The following is a 12,634-nucleotide window of genomic DNA, read 5'->3' on the forward strand; positions in this document are numbered from 1 at the left end:
AGAGATTGTGTAATTATTACACATACTGAAAATCAAAATGAAAAATAGTGATGGAAGCCATTACAATTATGTAGTTAGTCAAAATATAGCAACAAAAAAATGAAACTTAGTGTAAGGAACAAAAAAGTAGTTTATAGAAAACATTTTGTTATAAAACAACAGCATTGTGGCACTGAAAATTGATAAATCTTGTTGATCAATTTCAGAGTTAATCTTTTCATTGAATTCATTCACATGCTTTATTGTGGCACCACCAGAGCCAAAACAGGTGTCTGTACAAGGCAGTTCCAACAGGAAGTTCACAGTGAGAAGTTCTGATGAAGAGCTCTTAGTACAAATTTACAAAGAAGAGCTCACCATACCAACTCGTATAAATTGGTAATGTGGAATTTAAATTTTCTGTTGTTTCTATTTTGGGCACATAAATGTTAACACTGGTCCAATTCTGCCTTTTTTTGGCTTAGATGGTGGTGGTGGTTAGTGTTTAACGTCCCGTCGACAACGAGGTCATTAGAGACGGAGCGCAATCTCGGGTTAAGGAAGGATTGGGAAGGAAATCGGCCGCGCCCTTTCAAAGGAACCATCCCGGCATTTGCCTGAAACGATTTAGGGAAATCACGGAAAACCTAAATCAGGACGGCCGGAGACGGGATTGAACCGTCGTCCTCCCGAATGCGAGTCCAGTGTGCTAATTTGGCTTAGAGCTTATGTCACTTTCACTTAGTGAACACATGCTAACAAATTACTTTAACATATCAGACTGTTGCAAACAAAAAAGTAAACAACTGCCCAATGTTTTCAATGAACATCAAGGAAATATCTCGATAAAACTAGGTGTTTTGTATTTTTAATAATAAATCCATACCTCAGACAAACCTCATACATCCTCTTTCCAATTTTTTGCTGAATGTCACTGATTGTGTCTCGTAAGCTCTTTGTCACAGCGTGGCCACGTAAGCTCTCTACGTTGAAGTTGTTCGTTTTGGTAGGGAATATCAGGAATGCAACTACTGTGATTTCTGGGTAAGATGTCTAAAAATAAAAACTTTATGATAAACTACAGAAATGTATAACACTTCTATAAATTTAACTGACTTTTAGTTAAATAAAACAATGATTAATGTTACCTTTAAAAAATGATTTAACCGTGCTAATGCCTCAATGAATACATCAGCACCTTTGTTTCCAAATTCATATCTTCCAGCTATGAAGAAATACAATGTTTTATCCAAATCAAAGTCATAGTGTCTGAAACAGAACGAAATATTTTACAGTTGAGACCAATACTGGAAACAACAGAGAAAAAATGCTGTTAGCAATGTAGGAAAAATATTACTTACTAGACAACAACACTCTAGAATATCAATAGATGCAACAAAATGTGAAAGATTTTAAAGTTTTCAATATAATCTGCACTCATGTCCAGTAAAGAGAGTAATACACATTAACAAAAATAGGAGTAATTCTGAAATTTTTTTTGTACAAAGCAACCATGACTTTTACCAGTTACAGGAGTATGGGATTTCATGCCATTGAGTATCAAGCCTTATCTTTCATTGCCACAACGCAGTATCTATAATTTCATTTTATCATTTTCATGACATGGTTCAGTCTGATCATTTTCAACTCCTTTGCTTAAGAAATTTTTATAAAACAATGATTGTGCTTTGTGTTCTGTCACACACCCTTCACCCACAAAATAATTTTTTTAATGTCAATATTACAAAAAGGATAGATTGCTACTGATTAAATGCCACCTCCTGCATTAGACGCAACACACACACACACACACACACACACACACACACACACACACACACACACACAAAAAGCAACTCCCACTTGTGCAACGGTAGACATGAAAATTGTAAAATTTCTGTAAGGTTTGTGACAAATTTGTTTCTTTTTGGATCTAGAGGAAAATATTTTTGAAAGCTGGTGTCTAATAGTTGTATCCAGCATCTGTCAATCATATGTAGTATCCTCAAATTATTCAAACGGGCTGCCAACAATCTATTTGAACATACGACTCTAATCACATGCCAAACAATCAGAGATAATTTTTCTGTGCTAAAGCTATAAATAGTGCCTTTCGGACTGAAACCTTTTATGCTGTAATTTCTATCATCAAGTAAGCCTAACTGAAGAATCAATTCTCATTTAATTATGTTTATTTCTAAAATATGAGGAGTAACAATCTAAGTTTCACTATGTTACACATGTGACTGGCTTGTTCTTACTTCAAAATGTGGTCTTCTTCCAATATTGTGTAAATCCTATGGTCATGTCTCAAACATCTGGGAAAGTAAGACACAAAAGTGGAGAAAGAAGCTAGCAGGTGAAGAAGGAAAACATTATAAAGTCAAGCAGCAAGAGAGGGGTAGAGTATCGCCGAAAGATGAAAAGTAGTCCAACAGTGGCTGAAAAGGGAGACAAATGGAAAAGTTCTGTAAAATAGAAATGCCATCAGAGAGAGCAAGAAAAACTTAAAAATGTGCACAAAATTTTTCCTCAAGCAATAAGAAAAGCTGTCTCCAGAGAGAAGGAAGCACTGCCGAAGTCGTCCAATTGGCAGCAAATCAACAGCAAATTGTCAAAAAAACAGTTTTTGGTGAAACAACACACAAAGAGAGAGCTGACAAGACTGCGCACGATATCAGTGATGTGATTAAGGCTTTATATCCACAACAATATTAGCCAAATGTCTCTCAACATGAAGGATATCAAATACATAGAAGTTGGCCTCATGCAGAAAAGGTACCTTAAAATGCATGTCAAAGAAGGGTTACAAATTATTTAAAGAGGAATATCCACATATAAATATAGGTCCTACAAAGTATTCTTATTAGCCACTTCAAGTACTTCCTACAACAGAGAAAGATCAAGAAGTCATCATGTGCATATATCACGAGAATGTGTGGTTACTTTTGAATAAACTTTCTCACAATATACCATCATTTCCATCCAGTGCAGATGCAATGGGTTGCTGAAATGGTTTGTATTCCTTACAATATCACCTGTGTAAATTGAGAAGGGCAAAACTGTGGAGTGCATGTAGAGCGCAAATTTATTTCTGAAGTTGACATTACTGAAGACATTACCTTCTTGCAGTGGATCTGTAGAAAGTAAGCACAACAAAGATGACTCAATTCATGACCACTGCAAAAGCATCTGGCCTTAAAGATTTCTCTCTTCACATCCTAAACAGCATTACACGAAGAACTCCGTGTACTGGAGGCAAATTTGAAGGATCATGAAATAATGCTGCATTCTGGTCTCTCAGAGGCTTGTGTCATCAAGTTTCAAAAGGAAATAATGCAAGCCGGCTGGGGTTCTGAAAGTGTCATTGTTCACAGCTGTGATATACAAGGTATGTCCACAAAGTAAGTTCCATTTGGTTATATAAAACAAATGTGTATAGATACAGAAAAATATTTATTGTACAAAAATCTACAACTGTTAAACTACTTTTCTACATAGCTTCCGAAATTTTGTAGGCCCTTGTCACAGTGTGGCACAAGTTTTTGTATGCCTTCTTCATAGAAGCTTGCCACCTGTGTATTCAACCATGTTGTAACACGTTCTTTCTTCGTAGTCATCGTTTAAGTGTTAACCATCAAAGGCAGGTTTTAGGTGTAAGAAGAGATGAAAGCCGCTAGGACTTCTTTTCATTAATCTTCTCTTCAATTTTGTGAAACAGTTCATCAGTAACCACAGAAGGGTGTCCATTCTTCATCGTGCACTTTATCACATCCTTCATTGAACAGTCTGATCCATCTTCTAACCACTGAATCACTCATAGAATTTTGTCCATAAACCTTGCAGATTTGCTGGTGAATTTCCTTCGGTTTAACTTTCTTTGCATTTAGAAAACGAATCACAGATCTGATTTCACATGTGGTGGCATTTTCCATTACAGCTGACATTATAAAGAAGCACTACAAATCGCACGTTGGCAGCAGATATCTGAAAATGGCATACATGCCTTCTCCTTGAGTCAGAGTAACTGCCGTGCATGCTCAGAACTGCGATTGTAGTGCTGCTGGAGATAGAAATAGAAATGGAACTTACTTCATGGAAGACCCTCGTACTATCATAGTGTTGTTTCTGACTCTACAAACTGAGACAAGTACACTGTTGTTGCCTTTCATATTGCTATTTTAACAGATTTTCAACAACAGGGCCATGAAGTTACTTTCTGTCATTATTGGACGGGTGAAGCAGGACCTCAGTTCATAAATAGATTAATTTTTGATAATATTAAGGAGACTTTGGATTTCCCACTGACTCAAGCTTCTTTGCAACAGCTCACATAAAGGGTGCTGTTGATGGAGTTGGAGGTGATGTCAAGAGGATGGTAAGGATTGTATGGCTGCGTGCATTGCACAGGAAGGAACATGCTACTAGTGCACAAACATCTGCAGAGGTTGTATGAAGGGTTGTGAGGAAACCATGCATTTCAGATGTTCCTTCAGAATAAATTGCTTGCCTTACTTTTTGGTCTTGAGGAAAAACGGAAAAAGGTTCAGAAAGTGCAAGGAATGTTATCCTTGCAGTACATGAAGCAAAGTGAAGTACCATAGCACATGTGCATTAGTTCAAATTCACCAGCTACATGAGACAGCACCACATATGTATATCACTGTATGTATGGAAATATCAATTCTGAATTTAATAGAGGTCTACCTAATATATAAGTTGTTATGCCAAATGTGGATGAAATAGATACTAATTTTCTATGAAAACTTGTACTTGGGTTGTACTCAATTTCTGCACAAAAAATAATATTTGTCAGATCACCAACATCAATGATTTACACACACACAAGAAATTTAAAAGAAAACATAAAATTGAGGTGTCATCTTTGAATGGCCTGATGTCCCAGATGAATGTGTTCTGGCTGGTGATACTGGTCTTGCTGTTGAATTTTTCTGGGTGCAATGTGTGTTAAGTAGTTTGTTTCATATCTAATGTCTGCTTACGAACATAACTGCACAAAATAATTGCAGACATTCTGAGACCTTTTTGTGAAGTATAGCCATTATTAAGGCATTTCATGATGTGTTCATAGACTATAGAAGTCTTTACTCTTGTTTTATAGTGTTCTTGTGGTATATTTCAATCGTTTTTATGCTCTATGGCAATTAACTTTTTATGAACAAAATATCACATGCCTATTGCAAACTAGTGTATACAATAATATATATCAAGTTGTAAAAATATAAAAATAAAGTTTTGTTACCATGCAATAACAATGAAATGTTCTGGGTACCACAAAATATTATGCATTAGCTTTTAACAGAATTTATAGCAGAATATCTTCTCAAATAACCAGAAAGACATTTTTCCCATATCTTTTCTCCCTCACATGACTAGCAGATGTAAATTAATTTATTTTACATGGGAGGTAGTGAGGAGTTAAGCTGCCAGAGCAATAGCCAAAAGCGAACTCTAGGAGGTAATAGGGGACACGCTCCACACTGCCAGTCAAAGGAGTCATCGAAGGAAGCAGCATAGGATGTGTGACCGGGCATGGCAGACAAATGGCACAAGTATCCTCAAGGAGAACATCACAGCAGTATGACAGCAGTTGTTCAGCAGCTTCTGCACAGAGACCCTCGACCATGTTAGTGTAGAAGGTGCCAGTGGCCAAACAGATTCCATGGTGGTGGATCGTATTAACATGGCGTAAGATGAATGGACATGCAGACACATAAACAAAACATTCATTGTGTAGTTTTGAACAGACAAGGGATGGGTTCAAATGGGGGAGGGCTATCCAATTGGCTCCCCAGAAAGTACTGTTTAGGACATATAAGACATTGAGAATCCAAGTACAGCATGTGACCAGATAAGACAGTTTTCTATCAAGCATGAGCCCCAGGAATTTCCTAGTTTCAGCAAATGGAAGAGCAACAGGCCCAAAATGTAAAGACAGTGGAAGAAAGCCATTGCACCATCAGAAATTCAAATGAGTTTGTCAGTGGAAAAGGAAAAGCCACTGTCAATGTTCCACAAGTGAAAATGATCTAGACATCACTGAAGATGCTGCTGAAGGAGATAAGTCTGTGGAGTCTGCAATACATAGCAAAGTCATCGACAAAAAGGGAGCCGGAGATGCCTGGAGCGAGACAGGTCATAATGGGGTTAACTCTTACAGCAAAGAGCACTCAGGACAGAGCCCTGAGGCACCCCGTTTTCCTGGATAAAGGTGTCCAACAAGGCTGAACCAACACATACCCTGAAAACTGTTTTTTTTTTTTTTTAATTCCTGAAGGAAAAAGGGCAAGTGGCATCAGAAGCCCCCTGTGTATAGAGTACGGAGGATATCAGTCCTCCAGCAGGTGTCACAGGCTTTCTCCAAATAAGAAAACATGGCCACAGTCTCATATTTCTGCAGAAAACCATTCTTAACATGGATTGACAAAGTGACAAGAAGATGGTCAACTGCAGAATGGCACTCGAAATGCACATTCTGCAGTGGTTAGTAGATTGCAAAATTCAAGCGACCATACCATCCAGCCATGAATCATATGTTCCATCACGTTGCAAACACAGCTGGTGAGAGAAAGGGTGTGTTAGATAGAAGGGAAGTGTTTGTCCTTAACAAACTTAGGTAGGGGTATGGCAGTAGCTTCATGCGAGTGTCTGAGAAATGTGTCATCTGCCCAAATTTGATCGTATATATCAAGGAGAAAGTGCTTGCCTGCAATAGGAAGGTGCTGCATCATCCGGGTGGGTGGGGGGTATATGTATATTTTTATTTTTAGAGCACAGAAACAACTAGGATCATACGCACCCATGTCAGAACTGTAGAACATGAAGACAAGGAAAGGAGTTAAAAATGACTACACATTAATCCCAATTGATGGAAGAGAAGACAACTAAAAACAGGGATGTGGAGAAAGGTCTAGAAAATATGCCATAGAGAAATGGAGGTCCTGAACCAAAAATTAAATGGTCTTCACCATACTGCTATGACAGATAAAAAGTAAAACATGGTCAACAGTCCACGTGTCTTTCATTAAAACGGCCTATAACTCGGACGGCAAACACAAACGAGAACGTAAGTGGTTAAAAAAAGGGCATTCCGTCAGGAACTGGCAGACTGTCACAGGTTGAGTGCAATAAGCACAAAGTGGTGGGGGAGCACTACTTAAATGGCGATGGCTAAAAAGACAGTGCGTGATATACACCCTAGCTAAAATGATCTCATGGCGAGAGGGCCAAGAGGAGGTTTTCCAACCTATTGGAAGAGGCTTAATAATCTGGAGCTTGTTCACATGAAGAGAGGGCCAGTGGTGATGCCAAAGTGACACCACCTGCTGACAGACGACAACACAGAGGTACGAGGACTGCAGTCTTGGCAGCAGTGTCAGCAGCCTCATTTCCTGACAGACCGACATGACCAGGGACACTCAGAAACATAACAGTGGCTCCATCAAGACCGAGCAAGTGAGCTTTCCTGGACCCACTGCACTAAGGCATGGACAGTGTACAGCACACTGAGGCTTTAAAGGGCACAGGGAGTCAGAGCAGATGAAGCAATTCGAAAGCCACTGTTGCCGGATGTACTGCAAGGCCTGATACAGGGTGAAGAGCTCTGCTGTAAATACTGAACAGCGTTCTGGAAGCCAATACGGAAAAGTGTTGGTGCCAATGACGAAGGCACACCCAACACAGCTGTCAGTCAGACAGTCACCCATGTACACAAAGGACTATCACATAGTTTTGCGCAAAGGTCATGAAACTGAAGGCGATAGAGCAAGGTTGGAGTAGCATCCATGGGAAGCGAATGAAGGCCAAGGTGAACACAGGCCACCACACAAAGCCAAGGTGGTGAAGGGTTCACACCCACTGGGAAAGTTTCAGGTAGCGTGAAGTTCAGCTGCCGGAGCAAGAATGGAAGTGAACTCCAGGATGTAACAGGGAGTCGGAAAACGGATAGCACAAGGGAAATGGTCACACGAGTATGTGTCATAGAATCAACCACTTGAGACGATGGCCAAGTTGGACATTGCAGAACAAGAAGTCCAAATGTGAATAGGTGTGAGTGGAGTCTGAAAGCAACTTGGGTGCTGAAGTGTTAAGACAAATGAGGCTGAATTGACTGAGGTCAGCTAAGAGGGAACCTCTCAGACAGGTTCTGGAAGAGCCCCAAAGACGACTGTGTGCATTAAAGACACCAAGCAGCAAAATGGGGTGAGGGAGTTGACCAGTAAGCTGGAGGACGTCTACCCTGGTTACACCAAATGATGGAAGGATGTAGACGTTACAAAGAGAAAAGCTGAAGCAAGGAAGGAAAATATGGACTGCAACAGCTTGCAGCTGCGTGCTTAGTGAGATGGTTTGGCTGTGGATGTCCTCCCAAATGAGCACCATGGCTCCCCTGTGAGACGGAATGCCACCCACAGGGGGAAGGTCAATGTAGACCGGAAGGAAATGCAAGAGGTCAAAGCAGTCATGAGGATGCAATTTTGTTTCTTGGCGGCAGAAAACAAGTGGACACTGTGATTCCACCAGTAGTCTTAATTCTTCCCTGTTGGATCTAATGCCATGAATGTTCCACCAGATGACAGTGTTGACAGGGAAAGCTGACAGTGAGGGAACCAATGTTGAAGACTCACTGCTACAAAGCATAGAGGCTGGAGGATCCTGTTTCTTGAGATCTACAGAAGTGTCAGCATTTTCTCTGGGTTGACCTGTGGAGTCCAGGACAAAAAAATGGTAGGTGGTATGCACCAGTGAAATGGAGGCCGGCCAGGTGACAGTATCATGCGGCAACAACACTGAAGAACTCTTCGAGTCAGGAAGGAGAAGACCGTTTGTTTGATTTCTTAGAATCTTTGCATTTGGCAGATGATGACTCAGATATCTGTTGGCGTGAGGGAGTGTTCTTTCTTCCTTTTCTGGCCTGCCAGTTGTGAAGCAGGTGATTTTGCTGTTGGGGGCAAAGATTTTGTGGCTTGTTGCACAGCTGGAGGAGAAGATGAGAATGCTACTGTGACGCTGGGCAATTTTACAATTGTAGTGCTGAATTTGGGGTTACAAATCCATGTGCCCATGTCCTCCATGGAGTGAGGCATAACAAGAACATTACTGTAAGTGCCAGATGGTAAAATGCAGGTCTTTTGACTAACCAACAATTTGTGAGTGACAGGGTAACATACTTTTTCCCCCCCACCCAGATCTCCTGGATAGCCTGCTCATCAAGATACATAGGACGTTCTAATGATGAGGCTGCATGGTCACCACTGCAATTGAGACAGCAGACAGGAGGAGGTGACCAATCACCCTTGTGGGCATCTCTACCATAGGTTACACACTTGGCCATGTTTTGCAGAATATGTCAATATAATTGTAACATTGACACTGGTAGGAAAGAATCTGTTTGGAACGTATGGCCAGACTGAGATGACCTCATAGCGTGCTTTGATCTTTGGTGGAAGCACTGCTCTATCAAACTAGAGGAAGAGTGCGTGTAGGCACTGAGGTTGCATCAACCTTTTTCATTACCCGACGGACTACAGTGACACCCTGACCTGAGAGACAAGTTTGGATTTCTCCTCCAGTCAGACCACTGAGGAGCCCAGTGTACATAACACCACACAACGAATACAGCATTCGATGGCCTCGACATGAACAGCATAACTACAGAGGAGCAAAGTTGCAAGCAATTGTTCGGCCTGAAAATCACAATTGGTCTCCAACAGTAAAGTTCCATTACATAAACAAGAGCAGGATTTCACAAGGATTGCAATTGTATCAACACCTTTGTGAATAATAAGTGGATTAACTGTAGGAAAGGACTGACCCCCTCCAGTATGCGATACCACGAGGAACCGAAGTGCAGTTGGGAGATTGATTGAATCTTTAGCCTCATTCTGTTTATGTTTATTAGACATCGACTGAGATGGTGATTGGCTCATTGTGAGAAAATCCCCAATGTCTGCTAGAGTCTCCGATGGTGTGCTCCTTCCGACTGCGGCCCCACTCCCCCCTCCCCTACATTGAGTCAATGCAGCCTCCTTGTAAACATTATTTCTTTATTATGTCTGTTTTGGACTGCTAATTGGCAGCAGAAATTCACACAACATAACCACTTTAAAAAGTCAAACAAAACTATTCTGCACAGCTAACATTTAAAGTATAAAACACACACACACACACACACACACACACACAAAACTAACCACTGTCCCTGGTTGCTGAGGCCAGATGTGCACAGCAACTGCACTTCTTGGGAGAAGCAATCCATGGGTGGTGTGGGGTAAGAAGAAGATTGTGATAGGGAAGGTGAGGGGAGGGACAGCAGGGCATGGATGAGGGAAAGTGTAAGATTGTGAGTGTGATGGTGGAATAGATGGCTGTGTAGTCCTGGGGCGGGAACATGGAAGGGGATACGTGGGTGAAAGACAGGGACTAATGAAGGTTGAGGCCAGGGTGTTTCAAAAACTTAGGATATATTGCGCAGAGTTCTGCCCCCCCCCCCCCCCTTCTCGGTGCTATTTGGAAAAGTTGGTATTGGTACACGGTATTTGTATAAAGGATCCAGATGGAGCAGGTTATGAAACAGTCATTGAAGTTTAGCACACTGTTTGAACATCATGTTCAGCAACTGAATGGACCAGTTGTGTGCCTGCCAAAGTTTGTGATTGATCATTCCTGCAGACAGACAGCTTGTTGTTGTCATGTCCATGTAGAAAGCAGCACATTGGTTGCAGCTTAATTTTTAGATCGCATGACTGCTTTCACAGGTGGTCTGGCCTTTCATATGGGATAGATAATGCCTTTGACTGGAATGGAGTACAGAGTGGTGGTAGGATGTATTGGACAGGTCTTCCATCTAGGTCTATTACAGTGATATGAGCCATGAGACTAGTGGATGGGAGCAGGGTTGGAGTAGGAATCGACAATGATATTGCATAGGTCTGATGGGCCTAAGAATGCCACTGAGGGAGGGTTTGGAAGGATATTCCTCATTCAGAGCATGACAAGACAGTCAAAACCCTGGCAAAGAATGTGATTCAGATGCTATGGTCCTGGGTTGTACTGAGTCATTAGAAGAGACAAGGCAGAAGATATCTGTTTCTATATAGCGTTAGGAGGGTAATTTCAGTCTGTGGAGGCCTCAATGAGACTCTTGGAATATATGGAGAAGGACTGCTCATCACTACAGATGTGACGGCCACAGGCCTCTAAGCTGTATGGAAGGGACTTCTTGGGATGGAATGGTTGACAGCTGTCAAACTGGAGGTATTGCTGGTGGTTGGTAAGTTTGATACGGATGGAGGTACTTACGTAGCCATCTTTGGAGTGGAGGTCACCACCGAGGAAGGTGGCTTGTTGGGTTAACAAGAACCGGGCAAAGCAAAATGGAGAGGTGGTGCTGAGGGTCTGGAGGAATGTGGATAGGATGTCCTCACCCACTGTCCAGATCACAAAGACGTCATCAATGAATCTAAGATGGGAGAGACGGGTAGAAATGTATGAAAAGAAGAGTAGCTGATGTGAGGTTAGCATGTGCGTGCTGCAACAAGGAAGAAAAAGGGGACGGGGTTGGTAGGTCAAGGTAACCAGATTCATGAGGCACAGGAAGGTACAGAAAGTAACATACAAAAATATGGGAGAGTGAGGCAAGAATAGTGATCAATTTGAAGGTCTAGGATCAATTATATTGGCAGTAATCATGTGGAACACACAATGCTGGACCAGTAATCAGAGCAGTCACATAACTGTGATGTGCACAGACAAGAAGGTTGATACACAGTGTGGCTTGTAAGTCAGAGCACGTGTGGTTTGGTATGTGACAAATAAGACACAGGAAAAAAGAGAAAGAAAATCACAGACACTGAGTAAAGTAATGCATTACAGAGTGTAACAAAGGAAAACAGCACTGAGTTGTGGGATGGAAGAAAAGCCACAAGGCAAAATCAAACAATGACAAATTCAGGCTGGAGTAACAACAATATTATGAAAGGGATAGAATGCTACTTACCATACAGAGGAGATGTTGGGAACTCTTCCCGCAATGTATCCTACATTCCCACAGCCCCCTGGCCTCAACCGTTAGTCCCTGCCTTTCATCCACCTGTGACCTTTCCTGCCCCCACTCTATTTCATCACCACACTCTTTAGTATTTTTCCTCTCCTCTACTTCTACCCTTCCTCCCCCCCCCCCCCCCCCCACTTCCCCCCAAATTAAACTCCACAACTGCACCTAGCTGCCTTACCCTGTCTCCACTGCATCCCTACATGCTTGCACAAGCAGCACTACACCTTCCCCCACCCCTACCCTGCTCCCTGCTATCCCTCTCTCTTCCCCTCCCCACCCCAGCCTCCTCCATATCCCCACCATTCATAGACTGCTTCTCCCATGAGGTGCAGTTGCTGTGCACGGCCTGGCTACAGCAGCCAGAGACAGAGTGTGAGTGTTTTCTACTTTAGAAAAAGGCTTTATGCCCAAAAGCTTAAATGTGTAGTAGTGTTTTTGTTGTGCCTATCTGCGACTCAACACATCCTCCGTATGGTCAGTAATTTTGTCATCACTCCATCTAGGATTTTTCATTATTTGATGATGCATTTGCATGATTGAAAAACACATACCTATGTAAACCAATTCCTTTGACTTCAT

At 41.7% G+C, this 12,634-nt stretch overlaps 1 protein-coding gene across 2 annotated transcripts in view; it reads right to left on the reverse strand.

Annotated features, from left to right (window-relative positions):
• LOC124544626 (glycogen [starch] synthase) overlaps positions 1–12,634 on the reverse strand; it is a 133,844-nt gene that overhangs the window by 57,013 nt on the left and 64,197 nt on the right. For both annotated transcript variants that reach the window (XM_047123227.1, XM_047123229.1), the window contains exons 7-8: positions 1,128–1,248; positions 866–1,032 (exon numbers count right to left, since the gene is read on the reverse strand). In XM_047123227.1, coding sequence (XP_046979183.1) covers positions 866–1,032; positions 1,128–1,248 — 288 coding nt within the window. The remainder of the gene's footprint in view (positions 1–865; positions 1,033–1,127; positions 1,249–12,634) is intronic.

Source organism: Schistocerca americana, chromosome 8 (genome assembly GCF_021461395.2).
Source record: "Schistocerca americana isolate TAMUIC-IGC-003095 chromosome 8, iqSchAmer2.1, whole genome shotgun sequence".
Lineage (NCBI taxonomy): Eukaryota > Metazoa > Arthropoda > Insecta > Orthoptera > Acrididae > Schistocerca > Schistocerca americana.